This window comes from Corvus kubaryi, unplaced genomic scaffold, assembly GCF_017639235.1.
Source record: "Corvus kubaryi isolate FWS band 111438036 unplaced genomic scaffold, C.kubaryi_AGA036_p1.0 129, whole genome shotgun sequence".
Taxonomy (NCBI): domain Eukaryota; kingdom Metazoa; phylum Chordata; class Aves; order Passeriformes; family Corvidae; genus Corvus; species Corvus kubaryi.
In genome coordinates this window covers 2,476,838-2,498,285 of record NW_024580664.1, presented here as the reverse complement: position 1 = coordinate 2,498,285, position 21,448 = coordinate 2,476,838, and the positions used below count along the sequence as shown (strand labels likewise).

At 36.9% G+C, this 21,448-nt stretch overlaps 1 protein-coding gene across 9 annotated transcripts in view; it reads left to right on the top strand.

Moving 5' to 3' along the window:
- Positions 1 to 21,448, top strand: part of ANKS1B (ankyrin repeat and sterile alpha motif domain containing 1B) — a 413,072-nt gene that overhangs the window by 249,061 nt on the left and 142,563 nt on the right. For all 9 annotated transcript variants that reach the window (XM_042026379.1, XM_042026406.1, XM_042026397.1 and 6 more), the window contains one exon: positions 7,363 to 7,515. In XM_042026379.1, coding sequence (XP_041882313.1) covers positions 7,363 to 7,515 — 153 coding nt within the window. The remainder of the gene's footprint in view (positions 1 to 7,362; positions 7,516 to 21,448) is intronic.

Sequence of the window (21,448 nt, the reverse complement as noted above, 5' to 3'; positions counted from 1 at the left end):
GAAATGGAAGTATTTTATACATGGCATCAGTCTTAAAGCAAATTTCATAGCAGAATTTAATGTTGCATTCAAGATTTTTGTATGAAAAAATGAAATCAATAAATTTTTGGAGAAGGATTTTATATGCTTTATTAAAAGGAAGTTCACATATGTTGAGGAGACAACATATAAAAAGATACTGAAGTTGCAAATACCTTGAGAAAAAAAAAATAATGAGAAAAGAATTGTGTGCAGTGTATGCTTAATTGACTAAGAAAGTAGTAACAGTCATGGCATAAAATTTTAGTCACACTTTAGTTACATAGAAAACCTAAGGAGCATTGTCCAGCTATTTCAGCATCCCAAACCTATGAGCAAGTGACTTTTCTGGGGGTTCCTCAAAAGGTGTTTTTTTAATGACAATTATCCTAGCTTATCTCTGAATTTATCTAAGAAAAAGGATTGGTTTTGTGTGGGATGCTCAGTGTATGGCTCCTTCTCCCAGCATATAATGGGAACACATGCTCTCATTTGACAGATGGAAGAAAGATGTTAGCTGAGAGCAGCTTTCTTCTGGCTTCAGAGCTATTCTTAAAGCAGCTTGTTCCTTCCTGCACAGAGAGGTCTCAGCACAAAGCAGGATTGGGAATAGCAGTGGTGTGCAGGCAGCCAGCCTCTTTTCTTGGGTGCTTTGCAGTAGAGAAGAAGTAGGATTTGAGCAGGCTATGAGCACATCCTGTCTGTGAGTGGTGTTATAAGAGCGATAAAGCTCTGCTTCCAAAAAGTGCTGGACTTACTACTCATATATGACACTCTTGTGCAGGCACAGTAAGTCTGGCATTTAGGAGAACAGAATGACTGTGCATATGCTCATTAGCTATGCTGTGTATACAGCAGAGAAAGATCACATCATGTGTTTGCTGTTGCTATATTGCTATTGGCTTAGACACCCCAGAGCTCAGCAAGCTGATTTTAATCCTGGTGTTTAATTACCTCCCATTTAGCACTTCCATTCCTAACACAGTTTCCAAAATAGGAGATGCTGCAAAATGTTTATGACCCTTTCGGACTGTGACTCCTTGTTTCTGGTCTGCTGGACGTGAAGATGAAAAACAGGATTCAAAGGAAGTGCTTTCTACTTTGCTGTTTTCCCTGCTTCTAATGCCTCCGGGAATTAGTTTCCTGGTTTGAAGGGAGGCCACTCACATGCTCACTGAACCACTTGCAAGACCTTTAACTGTAAGGACAGGAAGAAAGTGCTAGAATCCATCATAACACATGAATTTTTCAAGTCTGAAATACAAATGAGTAGTCTACGTTATTTAAGTAATGCAGCACAATAGGAACGATTCAGTAAAAGCAGTTAGATACATGCAAGCTTTAGTTGAACGTGTTTACTTCAGACTAGCTTCAGACTGGTCCCACAGACTAAATATCCTCTCCAGGCATGTGCTTCAAAACTGCCTGATGAAAGCAGCATCACAAGCATTTTTCTTCCTATCTGAGCCTACCAGAGGGCCACTCTAGACATGAGGCAGTGACATTTATCTTTATCATGAAGATAATGGTAGCATGCTGCTGGTCCTGTCACCATTGCCAAACAATATGTCTTGCTTGCCTTCCTGCTTCTTTTATACTTTCTTATTTGTGATTGACTCCACAATGTCTACTGGCTGCTCTGAGAATAGTCAGCAGGCAAAGAAATATGCTGTATGAGAGGAAATGCTATTCCCTTTTTTCGTAACCAGACTAGGATGACAACCTGAAGGAGCTGACATAAACTTTTTCATGAGATCAAAGGTCATAGTCCACAAACATAGATTAGTCCACAAACTTAGATTAGTCCACAACTTAGTCCACAAACTTCAGATTTTGATCTTCTTAAGACTATATTTTATGCAATGGATATGTCCCGAACTGTTACATACATTATCACTGAATGACAACTGTTATTTCCTTGTCTCATATATTGTGTCTGATGAAGAACTAGGAGGTCTCTTCATTCTCCTGGATGTGGAATGGTTCACATTTCTCCAGAAAAGAAGAAAAAAAAAAAAAACAAATACAACCCCCCCCATGTGTGCATCTATTTTCCTTTAAATTTGGAAGACAGTTTCCAACTGAAAAAAAAACACAGAAAGGAAGCCTATTGAAATTCTGACAATCTTAGGTAGGAAACACTGAACTCAGGGGTATTCTGGACTTACCATTGAGGCAAGATCCTGAATCAGGCAGTGCTGTGAAGTGAATGTGCCTGTACTGTCTTTTTCTAGCAACCTCCACAAGAAGACAGAAGGCTTTTGATTAGTGGAAAGAAAAGTCAAACATTAATAGAACACAAGCTTGAATAGTTAACTTTTGAAATATATGACAGGGTAGACAGAATAGAAAACCAAAGGGTTTATATACAGTTCTTCCTCACCCGCTGTGTCTCTGCTGGCAGACCCTGTTTCCACTCAGTGCCTTTCTCAACAGCAGCATATGCAAAGTCTTCTCAGGTCCTTTGTGATTTGTCCCCATCCACTGTGAAAGCTGCCCCTCTGCCCCTGACTGCAGGCTCAGTTTCTGCCCAGGCACTGCAGGCACCAACTCCATGTGGTGCCCCTGTGCCAGCCAGGCTCCCTGGGCTTCAGAAGTGTCATTCATTTGAGCCTTTTCTTTCAACAGTCCAGAGGAGGAATGATCTTCTCTTCCAACAACATGACTCCAACTGACCACATTTGTAAAGTACATAATGTATAACAGACAACTCACAAAGATAGGAAACAAAAAAGAACTTACATATCCCCCATTACAATCACCTAAAATTTCTTAGCTACATAGTTGATAGTTTCATATAAGTTGCCAAAAATGCTGCTTAAAGCTTTTGAATGGGACAGCAGTGTAAAAGAAAGCATTATATGCTTGCTAAAAAGATCTTTCTTCCAAACGAACACAAGTGTAAATTCACTGTAATCACAGCCATCATTTAAAAAGCTGTGAAAGTCAAGTAATCTCATCCTCCTTTTACAGAACATAAAAAGCTTGATTTTGATACACACACTGTTAAGCTCCACCAGATAGTGATATTACCTTTGGAGAACATAGTATTAATTCCCCATCTGTCTGAGAAGATCAGAGAAAACTGTTAATAGTCCATGCTACTGAATTTACCTTGATGTTTCTGGCACATATGTGTTTACTTTGAAGCTCTATTTGTGTTTATTTGACCACCTTTCAGAGAGAAAAGACTCAAGTACCTTTTATCCTAATGTAGAATGTTCTATAGATAAAGCAGTGATATACTTTTTAAAAAGTCTGTTGTACAGATGGTCTCTTGTGAGGGATCTCTCAACCCATTAGAATACTACTTGATATTGCTATTTTATTATGAGGAACAGCTCTTTCTGGCTTCTGCTTTCTGTTAATTTCAAAGGAAGTGATACTGGTGATATATCAATAGGACCTAGGAGAGAAATCTCATATGGTTTGTATCTTCTTCCATACTTCTTTTCAATCATATTTTCTTAAACATTAATTTTTCTCTAAATCCTATGGGCTTCAATTCCTAGCCTTTTCCACAGTCAGCACATGAAGATCTTCTGCAATGAAAGAGCTAACATTAGTATTGTTCTCTAAACAACTGAATGAACTAGTAGTAGTGTCTGTGGAAGAACAATAGTGCCCCTATTTATGAGCAGTTAATATTTGAAGCATTGTCATGACTTGCAGCTCAGAGATTTTGCACCAATCTGAGTCAAACAGTGCGCACCTTGCTTGGATGTTTGACACCGCTGGTGCCTGTGTTGTAGCTGGTGCAAAATGATTGAAATATTATGCATGGAAATACACTCAGTAGGTGGGAGGGAATTTTTATTTCAAGAAATATCAATCAGCAAGGAAGCCTACAGGGTGTAAATGATCTGTGAGAGGAGTCCAAGATAACAGTGCAGTACAGAAGAAAAGATACAGTCTAAGAGCCATGACCTGTTAATGAAGACTGGGGTAAGATGCAACTAAACTGGATCTCTGACTAAGTAAAGGGGCAGCACTTTTAGACAGATATTTCAAAGTGTTTTTATTTAAAAACTCAATAACATTTTATATGAAAAGCAGATACTATTAATGATACTGTCACATCTAGATAACCAATATGTCTGTCAGTAAGTATTTGAAAGGAAAACAGTCAGGTAACTGTGAATGACAGTTAATAAAGTTGATATTATTAAAAGACCGAAAGAGACTTTCCATACAATAGGACAGATACTGAAATGTTATTAATTTTCATTTTAGACACATTTTAGAAAGGCTGTTTTAGATGAGAGAGTGGTTCTCAGTTCATGACAAAACAAAATACTGCTTTTGTGCTGAAACTAATCATAAATATTCCAGTTCTGAGATTAATTTTCTGTGATAGTAGCAACTGTCCTGCCATGGCAGGTGGGCTGAGAGCTCGGGGGGCAGTGGGCAGGGAGTACTGGGACAAGGTGAGTAGGGCAGGGACAGTGGCAGTGACTGTGAGCAGCCACATCCCAGGGCAAATCCCAGGACATTTACAGGGATGAGGACAGGGCAAGGTCGCTCCAGAGGGTCAGTGGTTGAGGATGAGTAAGGGTGCATTGCTGGGCACAGACATACCTAAAGCACAGCTCAGGCAAGTGTCAGGACATGGACCTGAGCTCACATGCAGTTCCTGCAAAAGGTGGGATGGCCCTGGCCAGACATCTCACTGCTCTTCCTCACACGAGTCTGATCCAAGGCTAAGCAGCTGCACTCCCCACAACGTGGCCTTGAATAAAAGCAGCCAAAACTCTGGGACAGGAAGAGGGAAAATGCTTGCAGAATCAACTGCTGCCCAACAACAGGCTAGTGTATTTTCATGTAGGCTATTGAGTGACCCAATAACAATTTTGTCTATTGACACTGAATCCGAAGACTGAAATTGTCACATCCATTTCAGTTGTTCTCAGCCTCTTGTTTATTGCGCTGCTCACCTGTGTTTACTTGCCTGCAGCCGTTTGCAACTCTGGTGTAGTAGAGGAATATCCATCTTAACAACCCTTTTGATGGAGATCTCCAGTGGGAATTGAGAATTTAGAAACTTGCCATATTGTGTTTATTTTCATAGAGGCTGATGGGTTACCAAAAGTACGGGCCAGACTGCATGAGTTATCTCAAATCAGTGGGCCAAAAAAAAAAGCATTTTAAAATCAGAATCTATTAAATGTAAAGATTAAATAATAAATAATAAATAAGAATAAACAAAATAAATAATTGGCATATCGTGCCCCATCTGGATACTTTGAAAATTGTTTTCATGGTGCTTCAGTTTTTGTTGTTAGAGAAAGGAAACAAAAATACCTTATATTTTCCAAAACTCCCGTGTTTCCCGTGGGCTCTATATGTCTTCTTATCTTCTCTATCCTAGATTTTTCTTCTTCCAATTATCAGGTTCTTGCTTTTCATGTATCTGCTATTTAAGCATAGTTTGTTTAAAATCAAATCCTGAAATAAGTTTCCTAGGAGCCAGGGATCCCAGAATCCTCCAGTGTTTTTGCAGTTTGCTGGACAGACTACTGTCAATCTAATATTTAATGTAAGTCTGAATAACAATGAAAGAAGACATTGCCATGCTTTTGTCATAGAATAATTTCATCCTAAATTAGGATGAAAGTAAATTCCAAAATTTCAAGTTCAACAACAAAACTGAGCTCTTTCTTTCCAGTATGATTCCTTTGTTACAGCAGTGACCTGAAAGACTATGATTTCCACTACTAAGTTTGTGATTCCTCGTCTTTCTTTCGTGATTTAAGATAATGATTTCATTACATCATTTAAATATTGCCATTAATATTTTATACCCAATATCTGCAGCAAAAGACTATGAGTAAACTCTCACAGTCATGTTGCAGTGTGCCTGCATCACTCCTCTCTGACACTGCAGGAGGCCAAGATCAAGAACATGACATGCTGGCTTTCTGCATTTGAGCAGACAGATCGACAAACGCTGCTGCGGCTTTCAAATGCAGACTTTAATTTTCTTTTCTCTGCTCTGAATTTAAATTGTATTTCAAATAAACTGTGAGAAATAAATTGGTTCAGGCAAGATATTAAGCTCAGAATTCTCTCCTTTTTAAATTACTTCGTCACTCACTTCAAACTTAAGCTCAAAGTGTTATGTTTCTGTCACACTTCCATTGTTTCTCAGAAAGTAGGAATGTATATTAGCAGGCAAAAATGGGAGACTGGCTTTTACTATTTGCAGTCACCCTTGCACAGTCAGGAACCTATGCAAAACCCATGTTTCTAACCCTCTAAAGCTTCTTAACAATTTACCAGTTCAGTGAATTATCAAGTTAGCAATAGTTACACTTCCATAGAAAGATGGTATGTGTAAAATACTGTTGAAAATTGAGGCTATTTCATAATTTTTTCTACTTCGTTCTACTTCTATTTCTGCTACTATTGTAGGTATCTTTAAAATTCATAAAAACAGTATGGCATAACAAACTGCACAGGAATAGGCTTTATACAGATTTATCTTTAATGGCTAGATTGAAAGTCTTCACTTGTGTCACTGAGAGGCAATTGTGAAAGAGAAATTGCAGCTTTTCCTTCCTGGCAGCTTAAAAAGTTCAGAAAAATTAGATGCTAGTGGTATTTTTCAGCTTTTTATGAAAACAAGATTTATGAGATTAGGTGGCTGTGTTTCTATATACATGCAAGTGGTGCACTTCTGTGTACATTCTGTCAATTCCATTCTGATAATATCTGATTCAATTGTCCAATCTCAGGCAACTTAACAGACAGTGAGCAATCTAAAACATGGTAAATTCCCAGGGGTTCCATGAAAAATGTGAGCAGGTAGAGGAAAGAGACTTTTTTTAAACCTTCCCTGGGGACGGAAAAATATAGTGCAGGTTCAGCCATTATAAAATAACATACAGCCTGGTAGAAAAGATAAATTTGGAATAATATAATCAAGACCATATGTTTCATTTGCAGTATGATACCAAAAGAACCATTTCTCACTCTAATTTCTTCCCTTTCTATGAAATCTGAGGTGAAAATCTGACATTTTTGAGCAGTAAGGATATTAGTGTCTCATTTACCCTTTCATATTCCCCTACTTATGAATTTTCTGATGTCTAGAAAGAATTGAACTCTGGCTACAGTCTTGGTACTCTGGTGTAAAAGGCAAGCAGCCGTAAGGAAAAGATGTGTTGAAAACTAAGATTTATTACTGCTTCTGCTTACAAAATCGTTTCATGTTGTACTAACCATTAAAAGAATATTGATCAGAGAATAAGACAACTGACCCAAAGCAAATAATACGTGCAGCTCCTGTTCTGAAAAGTGTTTAATGAGTGTCACTGGTAATTTTTGCTCATTCTTGTTTTTCAGATGAAGCAGATTGGTCACGATGGCTACAATCCCTCCTCTGTAGCTGAATGGCTGGATTCCATTGAACTGGGTGACTATACCAAATCCTTCCTAATTAATGGCTATACATCGATGGACCTTGTGAAAAAAATATGGGAGATTGAATTAATTAATGTAAGTTGATGAATTTATAGCAGTAGTTTCTCCCAAATACATTATATAGTTTCTTGTCCTTATACATCAAGGAGAATGCAGAAAAGCAATTTGCTCTACAAATACAGTCACCAAGGGCTGTTAATCACTACACCTTTCATGCCTGTAGCTGGGTTGACTGTATCCTTTGCTTCCATTTACTTTGCCATTGTCTTTAGCATGTTATTCAATCAGCATTATTGTGTTTGCCTTCAGGAGGCTGAATGACATTTAAAAATGTTTTTGGGGAGTTTATAGCTACAAAGCACACATCTTTGCTTTTAAAGTGCCTAGGAACAGTACTTCCTGTAGAGATACTTACAATTTACTTTTTCTACATGCTCCAGCTGAACTAGACATAAAATAAGGAAACCTTATAGTTAGTAAGTTATGCTAAAAGAACACAATTTTCAATTTAATTATAATTTCTGCTTGAAACTTCATTTACATGACTCAGTTTAATTAGATGTCCACATATGGACAACCATAAACTTTAATGTGGACTGCACTGCGGGGTAGTCTGGAATGAGAGGAAGTTTGTACTGTTAAAGTGAAGTTTGTAATGTTACAGTGAAGACATTGACAGTACAGCTCTGCCAGTGGAATTTTTGTGTGAGTTATATGTCTTGAACGGAGCTGTTTTCTTTTATAAAAGAGGAATGATTGTAGCTTTGGTGTGACTTCTGAAATCAACTGTAATGTCAGTTTATATGAACTTTAGGGCAACCTCTATATGGAGAGAAGCTTGATATAATGATATAATGTTATTGATTCTTCACAGACAAAAGGCTCTGCACTTCCTTCCAGTGTAGGTGATACTACATTTCTGCCTCTGATTAGTGCCTGAGTCCCAGAACAGTCAAAGGGCTACCAGTAACCATAGTCAATCAAGCATAAGATGAAGCAGCTGGTGTAGTTGCTAGGAAAGACTTCCCACTGTGTCCCAGGCTGGAGAAATGAAGAACATAACTATGGTGCAAAGCCATGTTTCGACACAGCATCTGCTTCATGAGGCACAGACAGGTGTAGCCTGAGACCAGCATCTAAAGAAAAGAAAGAAAAATATAAAAGGAGTTATTTCATATTAATTGACAGACAAAACCATTGCATGTTAGAATTTCTTTTGTTGCTGTCACAGTTGATGTTAACTAGCACAAAAATGTAGTGTAAGGCCAAACTCTGCCTCATGTGTTATGTCCCTGTTGCATTCAATGTATCTTGTAGGTGCATAATTGAAGTCAGGATATGACTGATGCATTACAGGTGTCTTCAGCTAAGCTAGTTATAACTGGGATTCTTTTTTCTCTAAGTGGCTGAAATTTTACTAAGAACAGGGGACTCTTTACCTCAGGAGCTAATATAGGTCATCACCCAGCACTGAGTTAAAAAAAAAACAGTAGAAGACTCTGCTCTTACTGTTTTCTGTAATTTTGCATCCCATTTTGCCATAATCAATTTGGAAACAAATTACCCTTTAGCTCCCCCAAGTGGATCATTAAAACGTCATTAAAGGTTTGTGGTTTGATTCCAAACTTGCTTAAACTGATGAAAAGAGGAGTACCTGCACTGAAGTTAACAGGAGTACACTTCTGTAAAACTAGTATAAACCAGACCACTATGTCCCTCTAATTTTAAAGCTTAACATTATGTTCCATTTAAAGGTCTGTACTTCTTGGGAAAACATGCCCTTTTGCCACGAGTTGCAAGAAGCAGCTGTTTAATAGTTATATAAGTACTTCTATAGATATAGGAATCTACAGAGATAAGTTCTTTTCCCACCTGATATGTTTGAATTATGTTGTTCAAGAGAAGAGTTAATAAAACAGTTTTGCATTATAAGAATTTCTATTTTAGTCTAGCCGTATTTGATTCCCCCCAAACAGTAGGAGATCAATGTAATGATATTATGTTCACTGAGAAAATCTGTAGCTTAGAAAGGTATTTACTATTACTATTTTCTTTCAATTGATGGGAATCTTTCAGAAATGGACAAGAAATTGGTTTGAATCATTGTGCAGTCTGTCAGAATGAGATACTTAGCTTTGACCAGCAGGCCTGCTGTCTGAAATTGATTTCAAAGGTCTCACTTCTTCAGGTGATGGTAAAGAAAAGCTTATCGCAGAAAGTTTTTTCATAAAAGAATGCATAAAGGTCAAAGCCACTAAGTTAGGAACAGGACTCTTCACTTGAGTAGGTCAAAATCCAGGCACTTGAAAAGTAAGAGAAAAAACAGACTCAGAATCCTGAAAAGAATTCAGAGTACCCTTGGTTTGGTGTCTCTTGGTGCTTAAGTTGTAGATGGAACAAGAAGTTTAAATTAAATTTATGCCTAATATGCAATAAAAATATATCAAGGGCTACAGAAATGATAACTTCTTCATTTCAGTTTTTTAAACACCCACTGAATTTGACATAAAAGCCATGCCTAGTTTGGTTCAAGGAATCCCTTTGTTCATATTTGGTGCTCCTTTCCATTTAGCTATTGGGAAATCGACCATGGGTCCTGGAGGGGTATAAGCAGGTTTGATGGTAGAGATAATATCTTCTATTTGTGCCTCTCACTGCAAGAAAGAGTTTGAGGCACTGGAGTGTATCCGAAAAGGGCATCAGAGGTGATGAAGGGTCTGGAGCACACATCCTGTGAAGGGCAGCTGAGGGAGCTGGGGTTGTTCAGCCTGGAGAAATTGAGGCTCAGGGCAGACCCTTTCACTCTACACCTACCTGAAAGGAGTCTGTAGCAAGGTGGAGGTCAGTCTCTTCTCCCAAGTAACAAACAGTATGGATAAGTGGAAAGTGCCTCAAGGTTACTATTGAATATTAGGAAAAATTTCTTTGCTGAAAGGAAAGAGTTGTCAAGTATTGGAACAGGCTGCCCAGTGAAGTCACCAGGGTTGAGTTGCCATCCCTGGGTATACTTCAAAGACATGTAGGTGTGCCACTTAGAGATAAGGTTTAGTGGGACCTGACAGCATTAAACTTATGGTTGAACTCAATGAACTTAAAGGTCTTTTTCAACTTAAATGATTCTATGATTAAAGTTAAGCTTCATGATTTACCCTTTATTCCCACAGGATACTGGAATGATCAGAACTTTGAATCTTCTTGTCTTCCTAAAAAGAACAGTTCTTACTTTATTTCTAACACAGTTTTATTGTTCTTGTAAATTACTATCTAGATAATCACATTTAAAACCACTGCAAGGAGAACACCAAGCATATGAGAGAGGGAGAATGTCTGAGGCACTGGTGGTAAAGGGCATCTTCTCTCAGCTTTTCTGGTCATTCTCTGGCATTAAGAAAGAAATTTAATATTCAGCTTCCTAAAATGTATTGCAAATTATTCTGGCAAGGTAATGTCATCTCTGACTTACATGCTAGTTTCTTCAAACTTTTACGTGTATATGGAGCGTGTGTTTCTTCAAACGCCATCAAGCAGCAATTTCTAAAAGCATTTGAATCAGAAGAGTAATCTTAAAAGTTATTCACTTGTGTTTCTTGCAAGCTCCCACCAGCATTCTCAGTTCTTCTTCAACAAGTCAGACTTGGAAATTTAGATTTTGTTTCTCTAATTAATTTTTCATTTAGATAATTTAGAATTTTCCCAGATCCATTTCTTTCTGTGATGCGCTTTCTGAGCAGCATTGTTCTAATTTTTCTATCCTGAGATTGTAAGTATTCAGAATGCCTTCTCGCAGATTAGGCTTTCCCAACAGTTTTGCTTTTGTCTCCCAGATTTCTTGGCTCATTAGAGAGATCGGATTCTGTATCCAGATTCAGATATAATTTATTCAATACTGTAGCTATGAGAAACTTTTCTGAAATATATATCATTGGCTGAAAAAAGTCCAGTATGTTCTGTAATCCCCTAACCCACCTGTGCACCTGTGCTTTGAAGTATAAAAGCTTTTCTATATGACTAATCATATTATTCTCGTCAGTTATTCTGGATTACTTACATAACCCTCCCCCTCTGGGACTCACTCTCATCAGGGAACTTTTACCATAGAGATTCTTCAGGCAAGATATAAACACCTTAAAAGCACAAAGCAGGTTATTTGTCGTGTAACACAATTCATTGTAGGACTAATGAACTAGGCATTAAATCAACCCCCACCGAATGAGTCACTCAGTGTAAAGGGCAAGTAGTCATCACTCAGGTAGGGGAGAGCTGGCCTCTGGGGCTCACTGGAACAGGCTGATCTGTTGTACTGCCGAACTGCTATCTTCTGATTTCCCTTTCTTTTTTCTCATTAGGATTTTATACCTCTTCATGTGAGTGTTGTTCCTTGAATCCTTGAGGTGCCAGTTTTCCCTGTCTCAACAATCTTACTTATGTCTGCAACTTTACCTTTCTCATCTTGAATGCTTCCAGCCTATGCACTCTCTCACAGCTCCCTCTCACGCCCTAGCAATTTTCTCAGAAGGAAACTGAGAACAGTTGCACAGCTGCGCTGTACTGAAAGTAGGCCTGGAATCACAGATAGTTGAACTCCTGGGAGGAGGGTTACATGGAAGTGGCCTGGTTTACATTTCTTCTCAATTAATTCATCTTGCACTGTGAGCTTCTTTCCTCATACATACTTCTTTCACATGGATGATTCAGTCTTTGTCTTCTGTAAAATTAATCATTATGATATGGTTCAATTACTGTCCAGATCCTGAACTTTTTGGGAAGTGTTCTTGAAACTCTCTCCCAAATTGCGTTCCTGGTTTCCCTTAGGATATAATGATTGCTGTTCAGGATCAGAGCAAAGATACCAGAGAGAGAAACTAGCTACCACTGCCTTCCCTTAGTTTATAGCTAAATACTTTGGACCTTTCACGCGATCACTGATGAGTCCCACAATTTAATTGAATTACATACTGTGTGGAAAAGTGATTCTTCAGTTTTATTTGAAGTGGCTGTATGATTATTGAAGCCCATGATGTTTTTACTGTAGGAATGAAAGAGCCGAACAATGACCATAGTGAAGCAGATCAGTGGGTCTACATAACCCACAGTGGTGTCTATAAAAATCCCCATGAACAGATGACCAGGGAAGGCAAGTATATGATGAACAACCATATTATGAATTATCTGAATAGCATTAGTAAAATAATAATTTTGAGCTCTTAAGGACTTCTGGAATGGGCCCAACTGGTCCTTGACTTTTTGACCTTGAATAGGTTTCTATCATCATCAAGTTTTGTGATCTTACTGCTAGTCTTCTTCCCTACAGAATGAATAAATATATTGAACCACCAAGGTCCATTCACAGATCTCTTGAGGAATTCACTAGATACCTTCTTCCACTGCAATTTCTCCTGCAGTTTCCTGGTTAAAACAGCAATTTCTCCTTGAAAGAACATCTTCTTATGGCTTAATTTCATGACTGCTGTTTTGTGGGTTTTGGGGTTTTTTTCATAAAAGCATTTTAAAAGTGGCTCCATGAAAAGACTTTAGAAATTCAGGCAAACAAGCAGATCAAGCAAATCATTAACCTTCTATATGTGATTTTGACTGCTTCAAGGAACACAAATAGGCTCCTGAGATATGAGGCATCTTTACATGCAGTCACATTAACTCTTCTTTGTTCTTTATTCGTGTCCATTACTAAGTATGCGTTTTTAATTTCTTACTATTTCACCTGGGACAGGCATAGGGACCAGTGTTACCATGGATCTTCCCTGAAACTCTTTTCAAAAATTGGCATCAATTTTGTCACTCTCCAGTCCTCAGTTAAGAAGTTTTTAAGGAAAAAAACTACCCATTGCTGCTAGCAGTTCAGCAAATTCATCCTTGAATTCCTTCTCTGTTTATCTTTCCTGTGCTGTGGTTCATTTTACACACTTCTGTCATTTCTCCATTCAGTGGTCTCACTTGCAAACTGATGAGTCTTACATCATTTAGTAATTTCAGACATTCAGAAATCTTTGTTCTGTATCTTTCTGTTCCTTCTCTTTACAGCTCCAGTACAGTCAGAGAGTGGCAATGATACATGGCTAATTTCAAAGTCAGAATTTCTTTATACATATCTAGCTTGAGCCTGTAGGTCTAAGTTATGGAAGCCACTGTGCTGAACTTAGTTCTCAGAGTTGTCATAAGGCATTAGCTGACTAATACACCTACAATGTCTATACATCTTATAGTCTGTGCTTAAAGAACTTAAACCTACTGCACATACTGCATTCAGATACCTTGATCAGGTTAGTGTCTTGCTCAGCAGCCTCTTCATCTACTCCAACAAAGCAGACAGGAATTCCACAGTTTGATTGGGTAGTACACACCAAATGGATGGATTTTGTACAGTGCTCACTTGACAACTTCATTTCCCATGCTATCTGGCATGAAAAGATTTCTTTTTCTTTAGAGGGCTGTCCTTCAGATTCTGTTTGAAAAATTACTCTGTGGCTCTTCTTCTCTTGTTCTTACCTAATTTCCCAAGTGTGCCGCTCTGCAGAGACAGTTTTGGGAGAGGAATGAAACATACTCTGAGACATTGCAACTGCAGAATTACAGCTCCTGTTCCTTTTCCTCTCTGCTTCAGAGCCCCCTGCTAGATTTCATATCACTGAAAAGAACTAAGAGTGTTTAGAGCCGCAGTCCTTTCTGATCTCCCAGAGACACTGCTGATTGATAAAGATGCCCATAGCTCTTCCTGTGGTTGCTTTCTAAATGGCACCAAAAATTTTGATGATCAGAAGAGCTTTCAAGACCATGAGGCTGCACTAGCAATAGGTTGTGGGATCTCAAGTTATTAGGTATTTTATTATTAAAAATATCTTCTATCGTTGTGGAGTGTAGAAAGTTTTCTGTATGACTTTTTCTTTGTTCACTCTTTCCAGACATTTGGAAGCATATTACTAGGGTACTTGATCAAGTTCTTGAAGTTAGTTTATGTGAACCAATACTTCTTTAGAGACAACCATATTGATGTACTGGTGCAAAACCAAAAGTCTTGTATTTCAAAGTTTCTAGGTAGCATAAAATGCTTGAGAATGTCTCCGACACCCTGCAAAACCAAATGTGCCTCTTTTACTAAGGAACAGGTATTTCTAGCCTTGGAAAGTTTAATGAGAATCTTTAAAATTCTCTGCCAGGCAGACTGAGCTTTGGGTCTTCTCACTGAGTCTATGCATACGATGCATTAAGACATTCAGGAAAACATTTTCTACTGCATTTGTGGTGGGTTTTATATTAAATAACTACAATTTTGAAATGGGTAATGGACAACGTTGGTTTGTTTGAGAAAATATAAAGGAAACTTTCAATATACGTTCAAATTCTTTGGCTTAGTTTGCAAAGCTATCCTAATTTTCATATATATATATATATAGGACCAAATATTAAGCATTCTTTTTACAACAGAGGAGTTGTTCATATGTTTCATATTAAAAACTCTCTCAGTATGGAACTGAATAGCTTTTATCATGATGCATTATTTCTTCATGAGGTAAGATGTATATGGATTTATTCAGTTGTTCCTGCATTAGTAGGACAGTACTGTAAATGAGATTCCATTAATATGTGTTAGCCACTACGGTTGCCAATACCAAGGATAACTCACTAAATTACTCTATTTCCCTTTGAAACAGGATCAGTAGGTTCATTAAACGTACAAAAAAAGCCATGGGATAGTATACAAATAGCATTTTTCCCCTGTATAGAGTAGTTGTGTAGATTTCCCTTATCCAGGGCACCCACAGAGGTCTCAAAATGGTTTCAATAATGTATATCTATTTCTTTTGCAATAATTAAATACTTAACAATTGCAATCATGTATTAAATTTGTTCCTTTGGATCTTGCATTTGAAAATTATTCTTTCTGCAGTCAGACTCTTTCTGTTCTGAATGCTGATAGCATCTCCATTACTCACTTGGTTCCTAAATTACTGTGGTTGTTACTTACAATTTAGAAACTGTTGTTGTAGTATTGCAGTGGCTGTCTCTAGAAATCTCATTGGAAGCTCTGTATCCTCAACAAATCCATGTGCCAGTATTTTAACTTCATAACATGTTTAGCTCTTCCATACAGTTTCTGCATTTAACATACTGCATAGGTAGTGATCTTACAGCCTTGGAGTGATTTGATGTGCAAACTTCCATCTGTTCCTCATGCTAAAGAAAATACTTTTTAAATACATCATTCTCTTTCCTCTGTACTGTTACTTGCAAAAGATCACAAGATGACATAAACCATGGCAGTTCCTTTAAACATCTACTGTTTACCTCTTCCCACTCCCACTTTGGATCATGGCAGTGCCCAGACTCAGGAGAAGTGGGAGGAAAAACACTTCTTTTAGTTCAAATGCAGTGCTTTATTCAGTTTACAATACAGTATGGTAAAGAAAGAAAGAGGAAACATTTGCACTGTGAAGAATATCATGACATTTATTTTTTTGGTTGTATAATGATTCTCTTGTAATCCATCTGATGTCCTTTTGCACTACAGATTATTTAAATAGAAGATATAACTACTTTGAAGTAATTTCCCTGATTCTATTATTTCCTTATATTATGGCAATAAAAAAATTATTATTTTATTATTTTCTGATTTAAAAGTGGTATTAAAACAACCGTGTTTGATTTGTAAATGTAGTCATTGAAATTTGCAGATAGCAATTGCTTTTCACTCTTTTCTGAGGCAAACATTAGCGTTAGAATTTTTAAAATCAGAGCTTTCCCCCCGCTCTTTTTCTCCTTTATTTCTTTCCTTCTCTTCCCCACGCTCTCTTCAAAACAAATTATAATCAGGTAGTGATTGGCAGACATTTTTAGCACTAATAATCAAAGCTGAGCAATTTTAGCACCTATTGTGTTTCATCTGCAGGATCATTTTCTTGTCCTGTAACACACTGGGTAGCACAAATGATTGATTTAATAAAAAATTATCTTGCATTATAAAGCAACCTGCTTTACCTATTGCCAGAGAGAGTACTGTCTCTGAAGTATCCTAACAAAATCTTTCTCCATTCAGGGAACAAATAAATTGCCTTATCATTTGATTTTCTGTCTAAAATCTCAGTGTTCTATCAGAAGATTCATATTTCAAGTTTCAGAATGTGATCTCCTTTCCACGGAGTACAATAGACTTCTTATTTCCTTTCAAACCTCTGGAAAATAACCTCTTCTGCCAGCCCACAAGTTCTCTACAAAAACAGATGAAATACAGTCACTAAATATTTTGTTGTCCTAGGCAACAACTTGTTCTGCCTTCAGTAGCTTAGAAGAGGCCTGAATAAAGAATTATATTTTACCAGGTTAACCTTTTAAGTGTTGATGAGCCAGCAAGGAAATTTGATTTCTATTTTAAAATAATGTCCTTTTTCAGATCAAGCTGATATTAATTTAGAAATTTTATACACATCCTATTTTGAATTTGAACTCTGAAATGTGCAGGGTTAGGATGGCATCCTTCATTACAACAAGAATTTGATTGTAGTAAAAGATAGCTGCTCTAAATAATTTCATTATGGCTATTTTATTTTTATTTTGTAGACAATATTTGTGATACTTGGGCTGGAATAAATTGTTTGTTTCAAATGTTTGCATTTTCTGCCCACAAAACCTTCCTCTCATAGTTTTAGCTTAAGGCACTTTAAAACAGATTGTGTTGATTGAAGGTCAATATAAAATACTTGGAGGTGATGATAGATAAAAGCAAACAAGAACATAATTGTGTTAATGTTGTAAACTAATACTTTGGCCTTTACTTTGAAGTAATTTTGCAATGATAAAAATCATAAAGACATATCCCTTTTTGCAAAGAGATAAAGCTGCAGAATTTATTACATAATGTTTTCAAGGACTGCAGTTCTATTTTGGTGCTTTTTAAAAGAATACTGTGTTCAGTAGTGTGCAAAGGAGAAATAATTCTTCTTTACAATCATCTCGGATCTTTTATTTTTTTCTGCTTCTACATTGCGTTATAGGATATTGTGACGAGTTGATATTTCCAGTTAAAATTCCCAAGTGTATCAGAGCTTGGGTAGCATGATTTGTCTTCTGTTTGCAACTGATTTCAATAGTTAGAGGTAAAGGGGACTGTATGGCAGTCATTTTAACTACAGAGATGTTGAAGATCAGAAATGTTTTAGAAATATTTTCCTTCTATAGCAGATTTTGTTGACGTTCTCAGGTGTGAGAGCCAATGCAGTGCTGTGCCATATAGACCTATCCGTGTGATTAATGTGCCAGAATTAGGACAGCAGCCTTACTCTGGGTCTTTTGCTTGATTCTCCTGTCTCACATTGTCCAGAGCTACTTTGGATATCTCTGCAATCCTCTGCTTTTGTATCATACAGATACAGTCCTGGATTTCAAAAAAGGCTGAAAAGTACTATACCAAGATTATTAATAGAAGTAAGGTCAAAATTTTTTGATACAATAAAGCTGAGGGGAAAGGAAGTATTTACTCAACTGTAAAAGGTTCTGTTGCAGCCTACAGCCAACAGGGCTTGAGTCCTTAAAGTCATCTTCAAGGATTTTTGTCCTTCACTGTTTTTAAATTTCAAAGGAATAAGGCTTCAGTCACTTTCCATAAAGGGCAATGCACAATTCTAATAGCTGTTGGTGCGGAGAAACCTGTCATATTCAGTCTGTATCATTTCAAAATTACATACCATTTTCTCCAGTTGTAAATTTTCTATAGATGTAAATAACACACTGGCAGCCCAAATGTTTACATCCTTGAAATAGTTATTGGCAGGTATTTGTGATCCCTTTCACAATGATCAAGACATTGCAAGTTTATGTACATTTAACTCCTGATTTATATTCCTACCTCAGTTTGTACTTTCCTACTCGTTGCTTATTTTAAAGAATGTTCTTCATACCACATAGAGATCTTGAAAATGCAGTATTAATCCAAAAGCAGCATGCCTATGGATTTGAATGCTCTGCTATAATTTGAAAAATAATTTGAGAAAATGCAGTTAAACTTGTTTCTTTGTGCAATGATATGCAAAATGTTATTCAGATAATGAATTACAACATAGCTGTTGCAAATCTGTGAGTCTGTTAATAGAAAATTAGTGATCGTTCTAGTTTTATGGCGTTCAAACCAGAAAATCAGTTTCAAATCTATTAGAATGCTTTATCTGTGTTTTTTTAATCAATGAACTAAGTACCTGATTCAGATGCACTAATGACAGAAGGTACTGGAAAAAATATAGTTAGACCTTCACTGTTCTTTTCTTCATGTGTTGAAAGCTGGATCAGAATCTATCTGAGCTAATCAGGTTGTATGAACACACTCATCAGTAAAGGACATATATCAGTTTTATAAATAGCATTTTTAATCACTCTTGAGGCATCAGCCAAGCACCTGGCCATCCTGGTTTTGTCAGGGTCTGGACTTCATGCTACCCTTTAAAGTAATAGATTCAATAATAATTCTATTGAGTAGTTGCAGATGAGCTTCTAATGACTGTCTTTCAGTCTCTATCATCAAAAGGATTTTTTCATCATCTCCTATTCTACATGCATGATCTACTTGGAAACAGAAAAAACAGTTATAATGTCGTACTTTAAAATACATTCCCCTCCAGTAAGCCACAAAGAAATGCATATGCACTCATGTGCACACATAAAGCACAAGAAGAAGAATTATGCAGAGCTAAGTATTTAAAACATTTGTGTTCCCACACGCAATATGGTTCTACTGTGTTTTCAGTGAACATAACCAAATGCAAGGTAGTTTGTGCTTCCTGCTTTATAAGTTAAATTTATGTAAGATTTATATAAGCAATAGATAATCATCAAAGCCATAGCCGAGGAGGATGGATGGCAAAACACCAGGCTAGCTCATAAATTTACATTATTAAAGAGAAGTGATAGATCTATGCTGCTTCTTTAGTTGAAGCTGAGCACCAATTTGCAAGTAGAAATAATTCTTCTTACCTGCTTTTAATAGCAAAGTATACAGCAGCACTAGTATATGACATCCACCAAAAGAAAGTTCATTATTTTAGGTTATCTGCTCTGATCTGTGAACTTTTTTTTTGTTAATTTGTGGCTCCCTGGGAATCAGAAGCATAAGATGTGACAATGTGAGAGAAAAAAGTTGACAGAAGTTTAATATGCCTGTAAGCATATGGAGTGGTTGGCTTTGGAAATTCGCTAGAACTGAAGCGTGGGAAAGAGGAAGCCGAGAACTGAGGAGAGTCAGTAGTAAATGAGGGAGGTATATGCAAGGATGTCAAGAGTCAGAAACAAGTGCCATTAGATGCTAATGGGCTTAGCAAGAATGACTAGAAATGCATTTTGAAGAAAAAGCACAGAGTACCTAAGTATCATATAAAATGGAAAAAAGATGAACGTCCTTATTTTATGTCTGTTTAAAATGGAAGCAAATGACTACACAGGTACATAGAGAGTTTCAAATACTCAAAATTGCTTTCACAATTGGGTTTTCTCTGTTCTCCTTTAGTCAAATCAGCTTGCTGACCCTTTGCATCAGGGAATCACCCTCAAGATTTGATAGCAAGCTCCTAGAACACTCTAAAATATGATCAAAAATTATAGTTTCTCTCAGTATTTTTATGGTGTTATTAATAGACAATACTGTGGTATCAAAATGATGATTTACAGAAAATATGAAAGATGACCACATGTCATATATTATAGAAGAAATAAAACACTGGATAGTGTTTCAGGTAAGGAGATTTGTGTCAAGAATGCCTTGATGTGAGAAAGAGTTTAAGAGTTTACAAAAGATTCTTTAGAGATGTTTCATTTAAGATGAGGTTCTCAGCAAAATACTTTCCTGTGGATTTTAGCATAGTGTACTTCAGCTTTCCACCATGAGATTTCTGATGGTCGCTGGAATTCAGATAAGGAAGAGAAGCAGTCTGGCTGCTATCTTCTCTGCATTTCCCCAGGGATTTAACACAGATTATTCCAATGTGTCAAGGATAAAACCCCCTCACTGTTTTGCAGCAGGTGCTGTTAAGCAAAATGGCTGAGATTTTGTGTTTATTGCTGACAATTTGTTATATTTCCATAAGCATCAGCATTGTAGCATCCCATTTGTTTGTGTTAACCTAAGAGTTTTTTCCGTGTAAGTATGGAATTAGCTACTGCATTTTTCTACAAGGAATTAAGGAAGATACTGCTGATAATTAAACACAGGCCATTTGATAGGAAAATGAAGAATTTTATTCAGTCCTGAAACACACTTCTTTGTTTGACTGTGCTTGTAGCAATTACCAAAAAACTAAATAGACTCAGGGGTTCTGAAATATAAATCTTCTGATGGGAAGATGTCAAGGTAAGTTTAAATTAATAGGAGGGTTAGAAACGTGTTTACTGATAACTGCAGAAATCTGTGATCAGAATCACAACACACATAATTCTGAATATGTGAGATCTTGTACTTGGGTTTAGTCTTCGTCATGTCCTCCTGATGTCTTGCAAGTAAAAAAAATTATTACAAAACAGACAAACAAACAAAAAAAAAGGAAAAAATCCCAAAATATTTCCCAAGTATCTGTCAAAAGAACTATCTCTGTCTAATAAATCTTTTACTGAATTGTAAGAGAGATGAGTGTTAGTGACAATACCCACAGTCAGTTTTTACATGCAACTAGTAAAATAATAATAAGTAGTAGTATGTTTTATTTATTTCAGAAGCTAGCTGACACTTGGCTCTGAAAAATGCTATGGGAAATCAATTATTTTCGTTGCTCATTTTGTTTTCTGCTTCATCTTTTTTATCTCAAGGGCAGTCTCCCATTAAAACATTTTAGAACTTTGTTTGCTCTCACTGTGAGTTTCCCACCTGAGTCCCTAGTCCTGTTTCCTAATCCTGACATGTCAAAAGTAAGTAGTCTTGGTACAGAAAGAACAAACACTGGTCAGTGCAAGGTACATTTTGTACATTTTGGAACATACCTGGAGGTCTTACACCTTCAGTGCTTTTACCAAAGCTGTCTTG